This window comes from Panicum hallii, chromosome 6, assembly GCF_002211085.1.
Source record: "Panicum hallii strain FIL2 chromosome 6, PHallii_v3.1, whole genome shotgun sequence".
Classification (NCBI taxonomy): domain Eukaryota; kingdom Viridiplantae; phylum Streptophyta; class Magnoliopsida; order Poales; family Poaceae; genus Panicum; species Panicum hallii.
Genome location: NC_038047.1, coordinates 41417040 through 41437429, shown reverse-complemented (window position 1 = coordinate 41437429; position 20390 = coordinate 41417040). Strand labels below are relative to the sequence as shown.

The 20390-nt window shown below is 56.4% G+C and overlaps 2 protein-coding genes across 2 annotated transcripts; both read right to left on the bottom strand.

Annotated features, from left to right (window-relative positions):
- Positions 1-190: 190 nt before the first annotated feature.
- LOC112896396 (pentatricopeptide repeat-containing protein At2g44880-like) lies at positions 191-2562 on the bottom strand. The gene has a single exon (XM_025964351.1). It carries the CDS (start codon positions 2445-2447, stop codon positions 657-659), a length of 1791 nt encoding a protein of 596 aa, XP_025820136.1. The 5' UTR covers positions 2448-2562; the 3' UTR covers positions 191-656.
- A 440-nt stretch (positions 2563-3002) lies between these two features.
- On the bottom strand, positions 3003-6107 carry LOC112896243. Its single transcript, XM_025964163.1, has 2 exons — positions 5794-6107; positions 3003-5045 (listed from the first exon to the last, which is right to left on the bottom strand). The coding sequence occupies exon 2, from the start codon at positions 4937-4939 to the stop codon at positions 3317-3319; it is 1623 nt and encodes a 540-aa protein (XP_025819948.1). The 5' UTR covers positions 4940-5045; positions 5794-6107; the 3' UTR covers positions 3003-3316.
- Positions 6108-20390: the final 14283 nt, after the last annotated feature.

Below are 20390 nucleotides of genomic sequence, written 5' to 3'. Positions count from 1 at the left end.
GTTTTTATAGGATCTTAACTTTTTTTTTTCCTCCAGCTGATTTACCACCGGCCATCATTGCCTGCATTAGCTTGTTTTGCGGAATGTATCGGTGACTTTGCAGTTCGGCTGGTTAATAAAAATTGCAAGAGAAACACGTTTGGCCCATTTTATAAAATGTGTAAGCACCCTTCGAGTATATGTCGATCTTTTCAACACCATCTAAAAAACACAACCTGGTGAGTATTTGCTCCTCTAGAGCAGCATCCTGAGAAAGTTATGTATTTACACCAGGGTCCTGATAAGAAAGAATAAATCAAAACATGTTGTCCATCCGCTAAGTTTGGTGAGATTACAAGAAGATTTAACTGTAATGCATATCTTGAGAGAGCACTTTTGAGAAGATCACCTGAGTAAGTGCTGATGATTAAAGTTCGTCATATTCCATCGAGGAAAGGAAGGCATTTGAGATATGAAATCGATGCATATGCAGTAGTGACCTTAGACTCAAGTGAGCATACATCGTCGAGGACAACTAAAAGTTAGATCTATAATTCTATCTCTGTCTTTCACTAAGTTGATGTCCACAAAAATGGACTATTGGGGTTATACACGCACGCTCTACATTTGCTGGTAAAGAATGCAATCGAATCTAAGATGCTGAAGCCTTTTCGAACCTATTGCCTTGAACTGGATGATGCGGGCAACTTCCTAATATTATGCCTCTGCAGAAAACCCCTTGCCTCTAGAGCATCAGTCCATTTGCCAGCAGCAGCATAAATGTCAGATATCAGAACATGGAAACCAGGCTGCTTTGTATTGAGACTGAGGATCCAACTCTGTACTCTTTCAGCCACATCAAATCTCTTATGCATTCGACTTGCACCTAGTAGCGCACCCAGAACCTTGACATCCGGTGCCATTGGCATGCTCCGGATCAGCTCCTCCGCCTCATCAAGAAGCCCTGCACGGCCCAACAAGTCAACCATGCAGCCATAGTGTTTGAGCTCCGGCTGCATTCCAAAAGCAGATACCATGCTCTGGAAGCACTGCCGACCCTCGTAGACCAGCCCAGCATGGGCACAAGCTGTAAGCAGACTGACAAACGTTATGTCGTTCGGGTTTTCTCCTGACCTCTTCATCTGCTCAAACACATCAATGCATTGCGGAGCATCACCATTTACTGCCAGCCCTGTGATAAGTGCATTCCAGGCAGAGACATTCTTCTGATCCAGGGAGTGGAAAACTTTAACAGCCATGTCTGTTCTCCCACACTTGGCATACATGTCTATGAGAGCAGCACCAAGATTGAACTCATTGTCCAGAACCATCTTGTGCTTGTCGATGAAGGTGTGAGCCCACCTCCCTTCCTCTAGAGCTGTTAAATGTGCGCATGCTGAAAGCACACTCACCATGGTTACCTCATTAGGTCGGGTAGTGCTCCTGCTCTGCATTGACCTGAATAGCTCAAGGGTTTCTGCATAGCGTCCAGCCTGTGCGTACCCGGAAATCATGCATGTCCAAGAAACCACATCCTTCTCCGGCATCACATCAAATAGCTCCCTTGCGCCATCCATCTCGCCATTCACCACGTATCCCCGGATCATTGCATTCCACGAGACCAGATTCCTGAACGGCATCTCATCAAACATCTTCCTCGCCAATGGCAGCAGACCATGCCTTGCAAACCCTGTCACCATTGAGTTCCATGTGACAACATTCCTCCCAATGGCAGGCGTCCGATCAAACATCTCCCTGGCAACATCCAGCTCCCCAGCACCCGCATACGCTCCCACCATCGCGCTCCAGGACACCCCATTCTTCTGTGGCATTTCGTCGAACACCCGTCTGGCGTTCCCAATATCCCCGCACTTCACGTAGCCACCAATCACCGTGTTCCAAGAGACCACGTCGGCGACCTTCGTGGACGAGTCAAACACGCCCCACATTGACGCCGTATCGCGGAACGCGGCGTACATCGCGAGGAGCGAGTTAAGGACGAAGATGTCGGTCAAGAACCCGCGCCGGGCAGCCTGGGCGTGGACCTGCGCGCCCGTGCGCGGGAAAGAGGGGAGCCTGGAGGCGGATTTGACCAGCGGAGGGAAGGTGAAGTGGTCGGGAAGGAAGTCGCACCGGAGGAGGGAGGAGAAGGCGGCGAAGGACAGGCGCGGGGAGGGGGACGCGGCGGAGGCGCGGATGAGCAGGTTGTGGAGGAAAGTAGTGGAGGAGGGGAAGAGCGGGAAGTAGAGGCTGGAGAGGGCGGCGGCAAGGTGGGGCTGAGAGGGAAGGAGGGGTATGATGCGGCGGAGGTGATCCGGGCTCCGGCGGATCTCGCCGGCGACGAGGAGGCGGCCGAGGAGGAGCGGGAGGTGGCGAGGCGGCGGCGCCATTCCCTTTTGGCAGAGGACGGGGAGTGTTCGTTCGAAAATATTTTGAAGCTGCTCCCAAGTTAGCCGTGCGATCGGCATCGGACGGCTGAGGTCTTGTTGGACCCTTTTGGGCTTTTTCTTTTTTTAAGATATGACCCCTTTTGGTTGATAATACTGAAGTGCTAGACGAATTCATAGACTTTACGGAAGATTTTTGGATGGGAATCAGAGAGCGCCTATTCAAAATTTTGATTGATGGCTGACATATCAAATTCAATATAAGTTTGAAATTGTCAGCTGAAACAAACAGAAATCGAGGCCAGCCACGGTCAGGCATGGCAGAATTCCTATACGTAATGTTTTCTCATGGCACAGTGACCGAGGACAACAAGTATGCTTATAAATCCATTAATCACGTTAACCATCTTCTCCTCGTTTCTGCAATTCTTTTCTGACGAGACTCCCGTCGAAAACCATCAGACCGATTTTTTCTCCTCCGTGCCTAATCTTTCTTCTAGGCCGTGGCCAATTCTCTCTTCCACGCCAAACCCTTTTCTGCACGCCTTTTTTCTCCTCCGCCGGCACCAATTCGTATAGTAGTAAAGAGTACAAGGAAATGATACAATGCGAATATAATGGCAAATAATGAAATAATTGAGGACCTGATTGTAGCAGAAGAAATATTGCAGCTCATCAGGAAACGACAATCCTGGTTATGTACAGCAGCAGGCAAAAATCTCCGTGAACATAACAGCCAGATATGACTGATTTGCATACTTCAACAGTTCGATTATTGAAGTGTAAACTACTTATACCGATGTCAAACGGACGAATACTCTAATTGTAGCCTTTGGTTATCGTTGTCATAGGAGAAAGGAAAACTAATTCATGTTTATTTACTATGTCAGATGGATGCTAAATTCTATCCCCAATTATATTCAGCTCCCAATGTTTGCAATTGCCAAGCTTCAGAGTTTGATTGCTTTCACTTTCATGTTGGTGTCTAGCACACCCGGTGACACTGTATCTTCCACCATAGTTGACCTCTTGTGCGGCTTCCTCCTTGCGTAGGTGTAAGCGAATTGTCGAGCTTCTTCAACTTCAGTAACAGGCTTGGCAGGAGGTGCCTCCAGCTTCACACCATCATGATACTTGCACACCGTTTCCAACTGCTCTGACAATTTCCCTGTGCCAAGGTTCAACATCTCTGAAATACTTTCAGCATTTCTTATACTGTGCAGTGTCGTGTATCCATTCGCTTGATGACCAGCACTAACTCCTGCACATGGATCAGGAGAACTTTGATGGACTATACTGTTCTGATGACCAAAGTTCTTCAAAAGGTCTTTCATGTGGCCACATTCTCTGGTGTCATATGCTTCACTGGAATACACTAAACTATGGTTAGCTGCTGGCTGATAGAAACCTCTCAGCATCATGGAAGGGTAAACTGCATTGTGCTCCTCTGGAACTGTCATTTGGACTCCAAGTGGGCTTTTGCCAATCAGAGCACAAGTGTCCTTCCATTGCAAGGGATTCCGTCTTGAACTAGCAGAAGTACCACTGTTTGTGTTGAGGTGAGAAGATGAATTCTCAGAATAAACATGTACATCATGTGCAAAAGCATGAGGTGGGGCGAAAAAGCTGGAGCTCTGCATTCCTAACTGATCAACTAGAAGCAGTCTAGGTCTGTGATGTATACCTTTACTGCCATCAATATGAGAAGCGCAACCAGTCCTTATTTTCAGCACACCTTTTGGTAGTTTACCACAATTTTGCCTGGGATCACAAAGAGGATGGAAGATTTGACTTTCCAGTGAGTTCATTTCTGCTGATTTGGCTACATTGCCTGTATCATTATGTCTGCTTGAACGATAAGTGCTTAATGAGCCGTCCATAAGTTTATCTCGCTTCATTGGTGACACAGTGGCAGACTCACCCTTGATAATAATTGGTTGAGTGGAACTGCTTAGACCTACACATGGGAACTGTTTCTCATATACCCGGTTGTGCGAGATGGGAACCTTCTCTCTAAGACTAGTACTCATATCAGAACTTCTCAACAGTTTGGCCATGGATGCAAACTTACCAACCATACCATCATGGTACAACATCAGAAATTGATAATGTCTTCGTCTTTGAAACATCAATAATAACTCTCTTGCCTGAGAAACTTGTGGAGAATAAAGCCCACCGTTCAATCTAAGGAAAAAGCTTCTAAGTGGACTTCCAAAGAAGATAGCATCACCACTAAACAGCTCTTTCATTGTTGTAACGAAGTCGTGTTGTTCCATGTCTGGGAGGTAGGCTGCTAGATAGAATCTATCATCTTCCGTCAGGCATGAATTCCACGTCTCCAAAGAAAGAACCTCTGTCAAGTCAGGCAGATCATAAAGCCCATATGGCACATTGCACACCTGACCTCTGGACATTGCAAACTCACAGTCCACCTCTGCAAGTTCAGAGTCATCAGATTCATGAATAGGAAAGCTCTGAAGCAGCATTCTGTCATCTTGTGTAAGGTCCTCATCTCCACAGCTGTAACCACTCTTTGCTGCAGGCTCACCACTCTTTATCTTGACAATCCCCATTGGCTGAAAAAAGCGGTCCAATTTTCCAATTGGGTAAGAGATTATCAAAGTAGAGGATAGTCAATGGAGTTTCGAGCACAACACCACTTCATCGGATAGAGGATTCCTGAGGGGCAAACAATGAACAAAAGCATTTGAGCACTTAATCAGTTAGACAGTTAGTGATATCCCAGCAGCACATATCATGGAATGGCATATTGTAGTGAGTGGTCACCAACACACAATGCTTTTCAGAACCAAAACGATTGAAAGTAACAAGTAATACTGACTACATTGCAGTGCAGCATAACGACTTTGTTTAGGAACATAAGTCACGGCAGCATTTTGTTTGTAAGCACCATTTTCCAATTTATTTAGTCACTGAACTAATTGTGCACAAATGATTCCTCTAGTGAGCACAGCAACGCTGTGCAAGAACACCATGTTTAAGTTTAACAATAGGCAGTCTGATCCGTGATCACCTAGCACCTCAGGAAGCAAACAACTGAAACACCACAGCGCTGCACAACTCTAACCATTCTACGCGAATTCTCAGGCTCGAACAAAAGTCGCCGAATTTCCTCTACAGTCGTCCATAAACTACGGAAATCACACAACCAGATAGGCCAGTTCCACAAACAGGAAAAACATAAGAATCGCCGAGCCCTCAGACACACGACGGAACCATCAATCCGCCGAACCGACGCCAATCGCAAGCCAGCAGCCACGCAATTTCGGGACGAGCAAAGCCACCAGCGCGCCGACTAGTGCCCCCCAATATCTCAAAGCCTACCGAAAGCCCTCAAGCCCCCACCAAAACCCGGACGATCGATCGGTCACTCCGCGGCGCGGGATCGAGGCGGGGGGATGCTCACCGTGCGCGCGCGCCGGGGATCGGGTCGGAGCCACTGCCGGCCGGCGCCGAGGAGGGGAAAGGCGGGCGCTTGGCGAGGAAGGAAGGATTGGGGGAATGGGGAGGAGCAGTGAGGTGATGGGTACTGTGCCGCCGCGCTGTTGCGCCTGCGCTCTGCTTCGCTTCGCTTCCCATTTTGTCCCGCGGCTGCCCGGTTGGCTTACCATCCGCGGGCGCAAGACCAAAAGCGCAGGGATTTAGTGGTGATGCCGGCTGGCCTTCTGCTGCCCGTGTCCTCCTGCGGCTGCTTTGCCGGCAAGGCTAGCGGCCGCTTTCCGTCTCTTTACGGTTGCCTTCTCTGTTTCGTGCAATCCGGTGCTTGGGCACGGTTCCTCGCATTCATTTTGTGAAGAATTCCTGCGGTTCTATGGCTTCGTTGGTTCCTGGATAGAGACCAGAGTAGAACCGCACTAGTAGCGTATTTTGTGTGGATCTCTTTTCAAGTTGCCACAACCAAACTAGACCCGACATTAGTGGCATATGAGAATCAAGCTAGCACTGCTCACCTTAGAGGCAAAGAGGGTCATTTTTGCCGTTAACAAATCACTTACACAGTACGTTCAACCACTACTCTATCAGGTCATTTTCGATTTTTATAGGTACATACACTATATCAGAAAAAGTTAAAACAACCTATAATTTTAAACTAAGAAAGTAGTTTCTAGAAATGACATATCCATCGCATAGCAAATTGCAATTTTATAAATCTGTTTCTGTCGGAGGAATTCTCCAGCCGGGTGGCGGAAAGCACCCGCCTAATCCTAGTTAAGGATGGGTTTGGAGGAGACTTAGTAGCGCTTGATCGATGTGCCGATGAACACAGGAAGGACACAAGGATTTTAGAGTGGTTCGGGCCGCCGGAGCGTAACACCCTACGTCCACTGGGGAGTTGTATTGGCTGCGTGAGCCTGAATGGAAAGCAGCATAAGCTTGTATGCGTGCAATCTGGAACTTCTGGCGTGAGTGTTTTTGTACGTGTGTTCTAACGAGCGCACTCTCCCTTTTATAGGCCCTGTTTGGCACAGCTGAAACTTATTCAGAAGCCAGCTGAAGCCAGCTGGTGGCTAGCTGGCCAGAGAAGCAGCTGGTTAAAGAAGCAGCTGGTCACAGGCCCTGTTTGGCACAGCTAAAACTTGTTTATAAATTATTAACAATTAATATATCATAAAATTAATCATAAATTACTGTCAAGCAAGATAATGATACAATTAATCATGCAATTAAGAGCCAGAGGCCGGCGCGAGGGGGGGGGGCGGGGGCGGGGGCAGAGGCCGGTGGGGGGCGGAGGCCAGGGCGGAGGCCGGCACGGGCGGGGGCCGAGGCCGGCGCGGGGGCGGAGGCCGCGGGCGGGCGGAGGGCGCGGGGGGCCGGCGCCGGGGCGGAGGGCGCGCGGGGGGCGGAGGCCTCTGGCGGACGCCGGCGCGGGCGGAGGCCGGCGCAGGGCGTGGGGGGCGGGGGCCGGCGCCGGGGCCGAAGGCCGGCGCAGGGCGGAGGGCGCGGGGGCCGCGCCGGGGCGGAGGCCGGCGCGGGCGGAGGGCGCGCGGGGGGCGGAGGCAGCGGGCGGAGGGCGATAAGCTCTAGAAGCCGGTCCGCTCCCGCTTGTGACGGTACGCGCGTTTTGCGAAGGAGGGCGGAAGCGCTGGCGGGGGAAGCGGGGAAGAAGCTTAGCGTTTAGGAAGGCCACGGCTTAAAATTGTTGAGAAGCTGGCTGAGAAGCTACGCCAAACAGGCCCATAGTCCAAGGGGAGTGCTTACACTGAGCGGGACCCCGACATGTGGGTCCGGCCAACAGGAGCTTGTTCTATGAGAGATATGGAGATCTTCATCTCTAGTTCCTCTCCGTAGTCCTCTCGATCGGGAAGTTGATGTGCGTATCCACAGCCAGGATACGGCCGTGTACAGCCTTGTCTTGCACAGCGTCTGGTGTCAGCGTTGCCCAACAGTGAAGCCGTGCTGTCACTGTTGGGATGGAACCTTCTGTCAGGCGATGGTAGAGCGCTGACCCGTTGCGTGCGCACTGTTACAGCGCACGCCTTGATTCGTCCATTACAGGCCATCATCACGCTCGCGCGCAGCGCCGTGACGGGACTGCCCGTCGCCCGCGCACTGTGCACGGTGATACGACGCGCCGCCCTCAGATCAGGCAGGCTTACCGAGGTGTCAGCATATCTGCCCTGTGTGTCAGTGGCAGGCCGCTCTTTTTGACTTGGGTGCGCCCGGCCCAGCTACCGCATTGAATGCTGGTAGGTGGGTTGGAGACACATGAAGGGCCTCCAGCCGCAGGCATCCGGCAGGGCCAGCCCCGCCCCTCTGCAGGGGCGGCACGCGGCGGCACCGGACCCCTCCCCGGAGGGAGGGAGGTCCGGGCCCCCGTGGCCGGTTGGCACGGTCAGGCCCGTGATGGTTCGGCCATCACACGCGGCGGCCCCGGACCCCCTGGGCAGTCCGGGTCCGCGGGGGCTACCCGAGAGCCCGCCTGCTCTCCTCGGTGTGCGGAGGCCCCGGACCTCTTAAAGCTCGGGGAAGGTCCGGAGACCGTGGTCCCAGCTGTCAGGCCCGGGCCGTATGCCACGTCACCCAGAGGGTGAGGGGGAGATTACGGATTGTAGACGCTAAGGGCCTGGACACCCTAGCAGGAGGTACCCCTGTCTGTATGTACCGACAGAGTCTCCCGGGCCCACCTCGGGAGAGGGACGAACCCGCAGGTGGGGCCAAATCCTAGCATCATGCCGGGTGGACAGTTCGTTCCCGTTGGGTAAGGGCACGTACGTCCTTTCGCCCATAGAGGGATCCCCGAGGGGCCCGTCCTCCACGCACACCGTGCGCGTCAGACGGTTCAGATTCTTGTCTTATTTGAGCCCGTCGCGCGGCTCGGGCGGTTCGGATTCCGCCTCTCCCTCGATCCTCCAGCACCCACGCTGCTGACTGGCGGGCCCGGGCCCACCGGTCATAGGGTGTGAGAGGAGGGGAGGCAAGTGCAGGCAACCGTTCGAGTTCTTCCCGGTCGCCGCGGAACGCAAGGAGGGAACAACTTTTTGCATAAAAGGTAGGCGCCGAAGGGAACGGCTACCTTTTCGCTCTTGCCATCAATAGACGCTGTAGCGCCTCTTCGTCTCTGCGTCCTTTCTTGCGATCTGTTTCCTTGTGCTCGGCTTCCTTCTCTTCCCTGCCCCTTTGCGATCCATCCCTTGCGATCTGTTCGCCGTCGCCATGTCCTCGCTTCCCTTCCCGCGTCGCTTCCAGAGCCAGGCTCAGCTGGACTCAGTGTGGCGTCTTCTTTGATGGACTGCACCGGCGTTGGCCGGGAAGATCAGGGCCGGCAGGATTCCCCTCGACGACCTTGCCGCCGGGGAGTTTGTTCTCTTCAACTCGTACATTATGTGCGGGTTGGTTCCTCCGCTCTCCTCCTTCTTCCTCCTGCTCCTAGAGGAGTTCGGCCTTCAACTTCATCATCTCACTCCCCACTCCATCCTCCTGGCGGCGGTCTTTGCCCACTTCATGGAGATGTTCGTGGGGGTGCGCCCCTGCACCACCATCTTCAAACACTTCTACGCCCTGGTCGGAACTGGAAGGGCTAAGCACAGTGAGGTCGGTGCTTATTACTTCCAGCTCCGGCACGGGATGGCGGGCTTCTACATTTGCGCCTTCTCTAGCTCCAAGTGGGAGGACTGGCGCGAAGGTTGGGTCATCGCGGTGACCAACCCCCACGACCGCCTGGAGCTGCCACCGGAGGCCCCCCAAAGTGACCGGAGTACCTGGAAGGCTAGGCCGACGATCCCGGCGGAGCTCGACCCGGTCCTGGACTGGATCAAGAAGCTGGCGAGGAGCGGCCTGACATCCATGATGGTGCTGGGTGACTTCTTGAAGCGGCGAATCGCCCCCCTGCAGCAGCGGTCCCGGATGGCCTACGTGTACACGGGGCTAAATGACTGCTGCAGGATCGCGCGCGGGCCAGGCAGCGACTTCACCAGGACGGAGCTAGAGGCGGCGCTCCGGGCGATGACCGGTGAGGCGTTCATCCCAGAGTCCCTGGTCCTCCCGAGTGGGGTTAAGGCCCTGTGCGAGGACCAAGCGTTGCGGACATCGGTCCTGGCGTCGATGCCGACCCTGTACGAGGGCGGCCTGGCGGTCCGGCAACTAGGAGGCGACCCCAACCGTGGGCTCCAGATCCCTAGCGCCGCACCGGACCGCCAGCAGCATAACGGCGGAGGTCCCGGGGGGCCAAATCCCGGAGGCCCGGCCCCCAGCGGGAAGGGAAAGGAGAGGGTGCCGGTGCCGGAGCACCGGGAGAAGGACGATGCGGGTGCTGCCCCAGCCAAAAAGAGCGGCGAGGCTCGGGGGGTGGCACCCGCGCGAAGCAGTCAAGCTGAAGGGAGTAAGTCCCGAAGGCTCCAGCGTGGCGACGGCTCCTTGGTGGGGGAGCCGGCAGCCAAGCGCCAGAGGACGGCGGGGGCGGAGGAGCAGAGCGGAGCTCCTCCGAGGCAGCAGACTTCACCACCACCGCCAGCACGGCGTCCGGCGACACCACCACCTCCGACCGAGCCCAGGCCACAGACCCCTCCACCGCCACCAGAAGCGCCGGTAGCTGGGGACACCCGCCAGAGGTCCGAGGGGTCTTCAGCAGGGAGGAAGGCCCCCCGTGCAGCCCGGAGCAGATGGGAGTGGTACGACTACACGTAAGCAGTCTTCGAAGAGTTTTTTCATTATCCCTCTTAGCTTTTAGGCCTTGTCCATAACGGTGGTACGGCAGGCCCCAATTTTCAGATGCTCCAACTGGGGGACCCGGCCCCCAGCCGGCGCCGGAGTCCTCGGCGTCAGCCCCAACAGGGCCTCTGCCAGGGTCAGCACCAGGAGTCTCCGGACCCAGGGGTCCGGAGGCGGAGGCCACCACACCGCTACAACCCGAAGCCGCCCCCCAAGAGGAGGGGACCGCCAGTCCCACTGCGGCAACCGCGACACCGGCAGTAGCACCAAGCGCTGATGCCGGGCCCCCTCCGGCTGAGCCAGCAACAGAGGGGGCCGCCGCCACAGCGGAGGCAGCAGCGCCGGAGGCTGCGGAGCCAGTGGCAGCGGCACCGGAGTCTGCGGCGCCAGGGACAGCAGCACCGGAGGCTGCAGAGGCAGCATCACTGGAGGCCGCTGAGGCCGCCAGCACCGCCGCACCACCGACGGAGGAGGAAGAACTGGAGGTGGTGCTGGGAAGGCGCCTCCTCCCGAGCCCAGTGGAGATCCCCCTCCCCCGACTCATAGCCAAATGCCAGCAAGTCCTGCAGGAGCTGGAGGCTGGCATGCGCCGGGAGTGGGAGAAGCTGGAGGCGGAGGACCTCCGGCTCTCTGACTGGGAGCACCGCCTATGGGACCGCATCAAGTCCGCCACCGCCCGCCACACCGACGAGCGCGCCAAGCTCTTGGTGGAGCACGAGCTCCTGCAAGAACAACTGCAGGAGGCTCGCGATCGGGAGGTGGCAGCGTGCCAACGGGAAGTGGAAGCCCTTAAGCGGCACATTGCGGCGGAGGAGAGGATGCAGGCGGCAGCGGATGGGGAGCGGACCGCCCGGGAGCTGGCCGACCAGGTCAGGAAGGCATCGGCAGCGGTCGAGGCGCTGGCAGCAGCCGCCGCGAAGAAAGAAGAGAGGCTGGCCGCCCGCGAAGCGGAGGAGATGGCCCGGCTCCAAGAGCTCCAGAAGCGGGAAGAGGCCATGGAGCCAGAACTGGCAGCCGGGACCCGAAGGCTCCAGGCACGGGAGGAGGCCGTGGAGGAGGAGCTGGCAGCCGGGACGCGGAGGCTCCAGGAGCGGGAGGCGGCCCTCCGGGCGAGGGAGGCCAAAGTGGAGGAGCTCCTGGCGGAGCGAAGCGCCAGCGTCGACCGAATCGCAAGATGGGTCGGCGCTGTGAACCCTCTGCTGGAAGCGCTCGGTGCCAACCCCATCCGGGTGTCAGAGGCTCCTTCGCCACTTGGCACCGCCCTCCAGGTTCTGGACTCCACCGCCGCGCGGCTGCGGGACGTGGAGGCCGGCATACAGGACCTCCTGGAGACAGAAGGGCAAGAAGTTGCTCGGGGAACGGCAGAGTACATCCTCACCAGCTTCCGGAGCCACGACCCCGCTATCCAACTGACTCCAGTCTTGGTCGGACCCCTCCGGACAACAGCGGCCGCCGCGCGAGAAGGGTCCTGGAGGTAGTGGACATGGTCGCGGCCCGCCTCCGGCGTCGTCCCGAACCTGCAGAAAGTGGGAGTGCCTCCGGACCACCAGAGCAGTAGTACCAGTATCTTTTAGTTATTTTTGTAACATAACTTCGTAATATTGTACATATTATTAGTGATGCGTTCAAATATTTCACGCGTCTATTCTTCGTGAAAAACTTAGCTGTTTTCCCGGTTGTCGATCTGTAAAGTGTTCTTGAGCACACCGAGGTCCCGTGGCCCCCTGGGAGGTAGTCGCGATAGGTCGGGGCTAGCTGCCATAGAACCGAGGTCCTGCACATGACTTAGGATCGACGCTTAGTAGACGTCCCCATGGGTTCCCGGTCTGGCCAGCGAAAGCCTCCTAAGTTGCATAGCGAGTCGGAGCGGTAGGACCTATGTTCGGGGATAAAAAGGGGTCCCGGCCCCCGGGTCCATGGTTCGAGGTACAACGGTGCTCACCCTAGGAGGGCAGGGCATGTAGGCTTAGGGTACGGAACCAGGCTAAGCGACTACACAACCCTAGACCCCAGCAAAGGGCGAGTACATCTCCCTGAAGCCAGTTCCCAGGGGTCCGGTTCCTTTGCTCCAGTGAAACAGAGGTCCCGGGCAGAGACGTAGCGTAGCAACTTAAGAAGGGCCTTGGGCACGACACAGACGCGAAAAACACATGGGGGGTTAGCGTAACAAGGAGCAAAGAAAGATAGAATCGCATGGACTTCAAGGACATACTGAGAAGTGAATTTTTCCTTAATGAATTGGTACAGAAGGATTGTGCAATGTACGCCAGGGGCCGGGTTTACGAGGACGGACCTCCACCGCCCTGGTTCACACTGTGATACTACCAATTACAAAGGAAAAATTTCCTCTCAACTAGGTCCTAGGGATAGAACTTACGGAGGTGCTCAATGTTCCATGGATTGGGTAGTTGCATTCCATCCTCCGCAGCCAGACGAACAGACCCGGGTCGGCACACCTTTGTTACCTTGAAGGGCCCCTCCCAACTGGCGGAGAGCTTGTGCATGCCCTCTCGGTTTAGAATTCGTCTTAGGACTAGGTTCCCGACCCGGAGCTCCCTACTACGCACGAACCGTTGGTGGTAGCGCCGGAGCGCTTGGTTGTACCGTGCGTTTCGGACTGCTGCACGCCATCTGCGCTCGTCGACGAGGTCCACGTCTTGGCGGCGCTGCTGTTCCTGCAAATCCTCATCAAAAGACTGGACTCGTAGAGAGCCCATGGTGATCTCCGGGGGAAGGCACTCTTCGGCCCCGTAGACCAGGAAGAAAGGGGTTTCCCCTATTGCCTGGCTGGGTGTGGTCCGGTTTCCCCACAGCACACTCGGAAGCTCATCAATCCACCTTGCGCCATGTTTCTCAAGATCGCAGTAGGTCCGGATCTTGAGTCCTCTGAGGATCTCAGCGTTGGCCCTCTCAACTTGGCCATTGCTCCTGGGATGCGCCACTGAGGCAAAACAGAGCTGGATGCCAATGTCTTCATAGTACTCCTGGAAGTATTGGTTTGTGAACTGAGTCCCATTGTCGGTGATGACCCGGTTCGGGACCCCAAACTGGCACACAATTGACCTGAGAAAAGCGGTTGCTGACGCCTTGGTGATGTTGACCACTGGGGTTGCCTCCGGCCACTTGGTGAATTTGTCAATGGCGACGTAGTGGTACCGGTACCCGCCGACGGACCTAGGGAAAGGTCCCAGGATATCCAACCCCCACACGGCAAAGGGCCAAGAGGGAGGAATCATCTGCAGCGCTTGAGCTGGAGTGTGTATTTGCTTTGCATGGAACTGGCACGCTTTGCAGGATCTTACCAACTCAGCTGCATCCTGGAGCGCTGTCGGCCAGTAAAAGCCATGTCGGAAGGCTTTTCCGACCAGCGTGCGGGATGAGGAATGACTTCCGCACTCGCCTCCATGGATCTTCGCAAGCAAGTCGCGGCCCTCTTCCTGGGTGATGCACCGCATGAGGATGCCGTTGGCGCCATGGCGGTAGAGATTTCCTTCTACCACTGTGTACCGCTTAGCCATCCGGATAATGCGCTCAGCAGATGCTTGGTCTTCAGGAAGGAAATTATCTTTCAGGTAGTCCCGGACCTTAGAGATCCATGCATCGGGACCTTCCTGAGAATTTGGGCTTGGCTCCCTGAGGACTTCAGGACCCTCAAGGGAGCACGCAACCCTTGGCGAGCTCCACGGATGGAGCACCGCCGGGACCGCTAGCTTCGAGGTGCTAGTCCGACCCCCTTCGACCAGGTCGGCAGGCTGGGTGGAAGGCTTCGGCAGACATCTCTGTAAGACGCCCTCAGGCACGGGTGACTGAGTCGATGCGCTCGCGGAGAGGGCATCAGCTGCAAAATTGCCTTCGCGTGGAACATGTTGCAGTTCCAGCACATCGAAGTCCTTCTCCAGCCTCTTCACATGAATAAGGTAGGCCGCGAGCTGGGGGTTGTTGCTGCAACACTCCCCCCGGACTTGCCTGATGACGAGTTGGGAGTCCCCTTTGACCAGGAGCTCCCGGACCCCCAGGGACAGAGCTGTCGTGAGCCCAAATATTAAGGCCTCATACTCCGCCATGTTGTTGGTGGCCTCAAAATCGAGGTGCACCATGTACTTCAATTGCTCGCCATGTGGGTCGATGAGGACCACGCCAGCCCCTGCCCCCTTGCTGCGGGCGGGCCCGTCAAAGAAGAGGGTCCAGTGGGGTCCGGTGAACGCCGGGGCCCTGACTTCCAGTCGTGGGGGGTTCGACCCATGGTCCGGACCCCCTAGGACGCTTGGTGCTGGTGTCCACTCCGCCACGAAGTCAGCTAGGACCTGACTCTTGACGGCGTGGCGCGGCTGGAAATCGAGTTGGAATCCAGCGAGCTCAGCTGCCCACTTGGCAATGTTGCCAGTGGCGTTGGAATTGTGGAGGATGGCCCTCAATGGGTAGGAGGTAACCACCACAATCTTGTGGGCTTGGAAGCAGTGGCGGAGTTTTCTGGATGCTACAAGTATAGCATAAAGAAGTTTATGCGTTTCAGGATACCTGGCTTTTGCCTCATGAAGGACCTCGCTGACGTAGTAAACCGGTTTCTGGACGGTCCTGACTCTGCCAGGCGGACTGGATCCTTCAGCTTGTGCTGGGGACCCGTCGGGCCCCATGTTGCTTAGTGCTTCTCCGGGTCGGAACCCGGCCGAATCCTCCGAAGTAGGGTCGGTTGCCGGAGTGGTGGAGGTCGGACCTCCTTCTCCTGCAGGGGGGTCCGCGGGGGCCCCCTGCGGGAGATGCTCGGACCTCTCGGTGACCAGGACCATGCTGATCACTTCGGCTGTCGCTGCGAGATAAAGAAATAGTGTCTCACCCGGGTCCGGTGCAACCAGGACCGGCAAGGAGGTGAGGTACTGCTTCATCTCTTGGAAGGCATTCTCTGCCTCTTTAGTCCATGTGAATGGACCGGACCCCCTCATCAGTTTGAAGAAGGGAAGTGCCCTCTCCGCCAGCCTCGAGATGAAGCAGCTGAGGGCTGCGAGGGACCCCGTTAACCTCTGGACGTCCTTGAGGCGCGTAGGGGGCCTCATTGCCTCGATCGCTCGGACCTTATCCGGGTTTGCCTCGATCCCCTGGTGGGAGACGAGGAAACCAAGGAGCTTCCCCGCCGATACGCCGAAGACGCATTTCTCGGGGTTAAGCTTGGTGGAGGTTGCTCGTAACTTGTCGAAGACTTGAGCTAAATTTTTTAATAGGGAATGTGACCCTCTGGTCTTGACAATGATGTCATCAACGTACACCTCAACTATATCTCTAACCAAATCACCTAAAGTGATGTTCATTGCACGAGCAAAAGTGGGTAGAGCATTAAGCAATCCATAAGGCATCACTTTATAACAATAAAGACCATCCACTGTTACAAAAGCAGTGTGCTTCCTATCATCACTAGCCATTTTGATTTGGTGAAAACCAGAATAGGCATCTATTAAGGACAGCAAATCACACCCGGAGGTGGAGTCTACAATCTGATCTATACGCGGAAGTGGATAGGAGTCTTTTGGACATGCCTTATTAAGATTGGTGTAGTCGATGCACATCCGAAGCTTCCCGTTTGCCTTCGGAACCACGACAGGGTTGGCCAACCACACCGGGTGGTAGACCTCCTCGATGAAGCCAGCCCGTAGCAGTTTGCGGACCTCTTCACGGATGAAGTTTTGCCGCTCGATGGACTGCTTGCGTGGCTTCTGCCGGACCGGCCTGGCGTCGGGGTGGATCTTCAGATGGTGCTCAATCACCTCCCTAGGGATCCCGGACATCTGTGACGGTTCCCAGGCGAACACGTCAACATTTGCCTGGAGGAAGGCGATGAGCGCGCTTTCCTATTTCTCTCCCAGATTGCCACCAATGCGGGTGGTCTGGGAGGCCTCCGCTCCGACCTGGACGGTCTTCACGGGAACATCGTCCGTGTCGGACGGTCGGACCTTCGGCACCTTGGCACATGAGGTCGAGGGGTCGGACCCCTGGGCGCCAACCGCAGGGGCGAGTCCTATTGCCAGCGCGTGGAGCTTTTCGACCGCTACTACGGTAGCGGCCCGGTCGCTCTGGACGGTGAGGACGCCTGCTGGAGAAGGCATCTTCAGGACCAAATACCCGTAATGGGCAATGGCCATGAACCGGTACAGGGCCGGTCTGCCAATGATGGCATTGAAGGGAAGGTTAACCTCCGCAACCTCGAACTGCACGTTCTCGGTGCGAAAGTTGTCCTCCGTCCCAAATGTAACCGGTAGGGTGATGGTCCCTACCGGGTACACCGGGTCAGGGCCCACTCCGGAGAATGGGCGCGAAGGAGCCAGCTTGGACTCCGGGATCTGCAGGTGTTTGAACGCTGCATAGCTGATGACGCTGAGGCCGGCGCCTCCATCAATCAGCACATGGTGAAGGCGGACGTTGGAGATGGTGGGTACCGTGACAAGCGGCAGCACACCAGCTCCCGCCATATTCTCCGGGCAGTCCGACGGCCCGAAGGAGATGGTGGTGTTCTTCCACCGCTGGTGCGGTGCCACCTTCGGCGTCGCCGGCTTCACCGAGAGGACCTCTCGGCGGAGGGTCTTGACGTCCCGCCGGGAGACGAGCCCCGAGCTGCCGTCGTACATTACGTACAGTTTCTTACGACGCTCGTCACCACCGGACTCGGAGTCGGACTGGTGGAAAAGACCCTTAAGGTCTTTGTTGGGGGTTTAATACCCCAGTTCCCTCTCCGTCGCGGCTGCGTCGGTGTCGGAGACCTTCTCCTTGCCAGACCGCCGCGGAGGGGAGGAGCCTTCCCTGGAGGCCTGGTCACGCCTCTTGCTGAGGCGCTCCGCGAGCTTCTGGATCTCGTGGCACTCAGTGGCGCTGTGGCGAGCCCCAGGATGGACAGGGCACGACCCGGGGTCGGTGCGCTGTTGTCATGGGCGCTTGCCGCGGGGGTTCTAGCCCCCGGTCGTTGCTGCTGCAACAGCCGGGCCCCCGATCCGTGACTTGTCAAAGCCACGGTTCTTCTTGTTCTTTTTCTTGCCGCTGCCAGGAGCAGCGACACTGGGCCCACTCGTCTGGGCGGGCCCTGCTTGGGTTGCAGAGTGCCATGCACTGCCCTCTGCAGCCCTGTCACATTTGTCCGCCAAAGCGAACAAGGTGGTGACGGTTTCCACCTGGTGGGTCGCCAGCTTCTCCAGCATCTTCTCATCACGGATCCCCTGTCGGAAAGCCATGATAATAGACGCGTCGGAGATACGCGGAATCGTTCCACGTACCTTGGTGAAGCGGAAGATGAAGGCCCGGAGGGTTTCTCCGGGTTGCTGCCTCACAGCATGGAGGTGGGCCTCCACACCGTGCTGCTGATACGCACTGGTAAAGTTTGCCGTGAACTGTGCGCATAGCTCACCCCAGGATCGGATAGATCCCGGGGTAAGGTTTATGAGCCAGGTCCGGGCTGGCCCGGTCAAGGCTACATGGAAGTAACTTGCCATGACAGCGTTATTACCTCCAACCGCCGTGATGGCGGTGATGTAGACCTGCAGGAATTCTGACGGGTTGGAGGACCCGTCGTACTTCTCCGGCAGGTGTGGCCGAAACTTGGACGGCCAGGCAACCGCGCGAAGGTGGTCTGCGAGCGCGGCGCAGCCCACCCCAGACACCGGCGTCTGGGCAGGTGCCTGCGGGGCCGGAACCACCGCAGCGAATTCGGCATCGAGGTCGCGACCCTCGATACTGAGCCGGCGACCACGCGCCCGCTTGATGGACACTCGGGCATCCTCTCCCGCACATCTGCGGTTGAGCTCCGCCTGGAGATCTTCGGTCCGTGCACTCCTCACTGATGGTGAGTGCACAGAGCCGGATGCGCCACCCTGATGACGGCGTTGCCTGGGGGCAGACCCCCCCGCGGAACACGGGGAAGCCTGTGCCAGGTTTAGGAGGCGGTCGACGTCGTCACGCCATTGCCTCAGTGCGTCAGGCGAGGCCGCTTCACCAGGGGGATTGCGGAGCAACTTCCTGGCTGCCATGAGTGGCCCATTCAGTGCGGGCACCGATTGGGCTACCGAGGCCCGCGCCGGAGCGCGTTGCGGAGCTGCTCGCGCCGCCCTGGACGTTGGACGACGGGAATCATGTGGCGTCGTGGACGCCACCTCCTCGCCCAACAGGAGGTCGTTGTGACCATCTTCCTGCGCCATGAAGGTCGTAAAGGTCGACCGAGCGCAAAACAAACCTAGCCCCCTACCTGGCGCGCCAAATGTCGGAGGAATTCTCCAGCCAGGTGGCGGAAAGCACCCGCCTAATCCTAGTTAAGGATGGGTTTGGAGGAGACTTAGGAGCGCTTGAACTATGTGCCGATGAACACAGAAAGGACACAAGGATTTTAGAGTGGTTCGTGCCGCTGGAGCGTAACACCCTATGTCCACTGGGGAGTTGTATTGGCTGCGTGAGCCTGAATGGAAAGCAGCATAAGCTTGTATGCGTGCAATCTGGAACTTCTGGCGTGAGTGTTTTTGTTCGTGTGTTCTAACGAGTGCACTCTCCCTTTTATAGTCCAAGGGGAGTGCTTACACTGAGCGGGACCCCGACATGTGGGTCCGGCCAACAGGAGCTTTTTCTATGAGAGATATGGAGATCTTCATCTCCATCTCCTCTCCGTAGTCCTCTCGATCGGAAAATTGATGTGCGTATCCACAGCCAGGATACGGCCGTGTACAGCCTTGTCTTGCACAGCGTCTGGTGTCAGCATTGCCCAACAGTGAAGCCGTGCTGTCACTGTTGGGATGGAACCTTCTGTCAGGCGATGGTAGAGCGCTGACCCGTTGCGTGCGTACTGTTACAGCGCACGCCTTGGTTCGTCCATTACAGGCCATCATCACGCTCGCGCGCAGCGCCGTGACGGGACTGCACGCCGCCCGCGCACTGTGCACGGTGATACGACGCGCCGCCTTCAGATCAGGCAGGCTTACCGAGGTGTCAGCATATCTGCCCTGTGTGTCAGTGGCAGGCCGCTCTTTTTGACTTGGGTGCGCCCGGCCCAGCTACCGCATTGAATGCTGGTAGGTGGGTTGGAGACACACGAAGGGCCTCCAGCCGCAGGCATTCGGCAGGGCCTGCCCCGCCCCTCTGCAGGGGCGGCACGCGGCGGCACCGGACCCCTCTCCGGAGGGAGGGAGGTCCGGGCCCCCGTGGCCGGTTGGAACGGTCAGGCCCGTGATGGTCCGGCCATCACACGCGGCGGCCCCGGACCCCCTGGGGAGTCCGGGTCCGCGGGGGCTACCCGAGAGCCCGCCTGCCCTCCTCGGTGTGCGGAGGCCCCGGACCTCTTAAAGCTCGGGGAAGGTCCGGAGACCGTGGTCCCAGCTGTCAGGCCCGGGCCGTATGCCACGTCACCCGGAGGGCGAGGGGGAGATTACGGATTGTAGACGCCAAGGGCCTGGACACCCTAGCAGGAGGTACCCCTGTCTGTATGTACCGACAGTTTCCATGGTAAATCAAACTATACCATTTCCAAAATATTTAACCAATGGATAAATTATTTGATATATGAAACATGTTGACTATACACTGTTTAGTATATGAAGATTGTGTGAAATATGTGAAGAATATAATAAAATTTAAATGTTATAAATAACTTTTCAAGCAAATCTAGCTATACCATTTTCAACATTTTACCAAATATATTGAAATATTTTAAACTTGATAATTACATGCATCCTAAACACAACACTCTTTTACAATATGAGAGAGTGGTGCAATATGAATTGTATAAGTTGCCAACATGTTGTTGCATTAATTTAAGATGCAGGGTAACTTCATTTGCGAATTTTCTTCACCATTGTTTGATGGCTACTTCACCTTTACTCTCTTTACTTATGACTT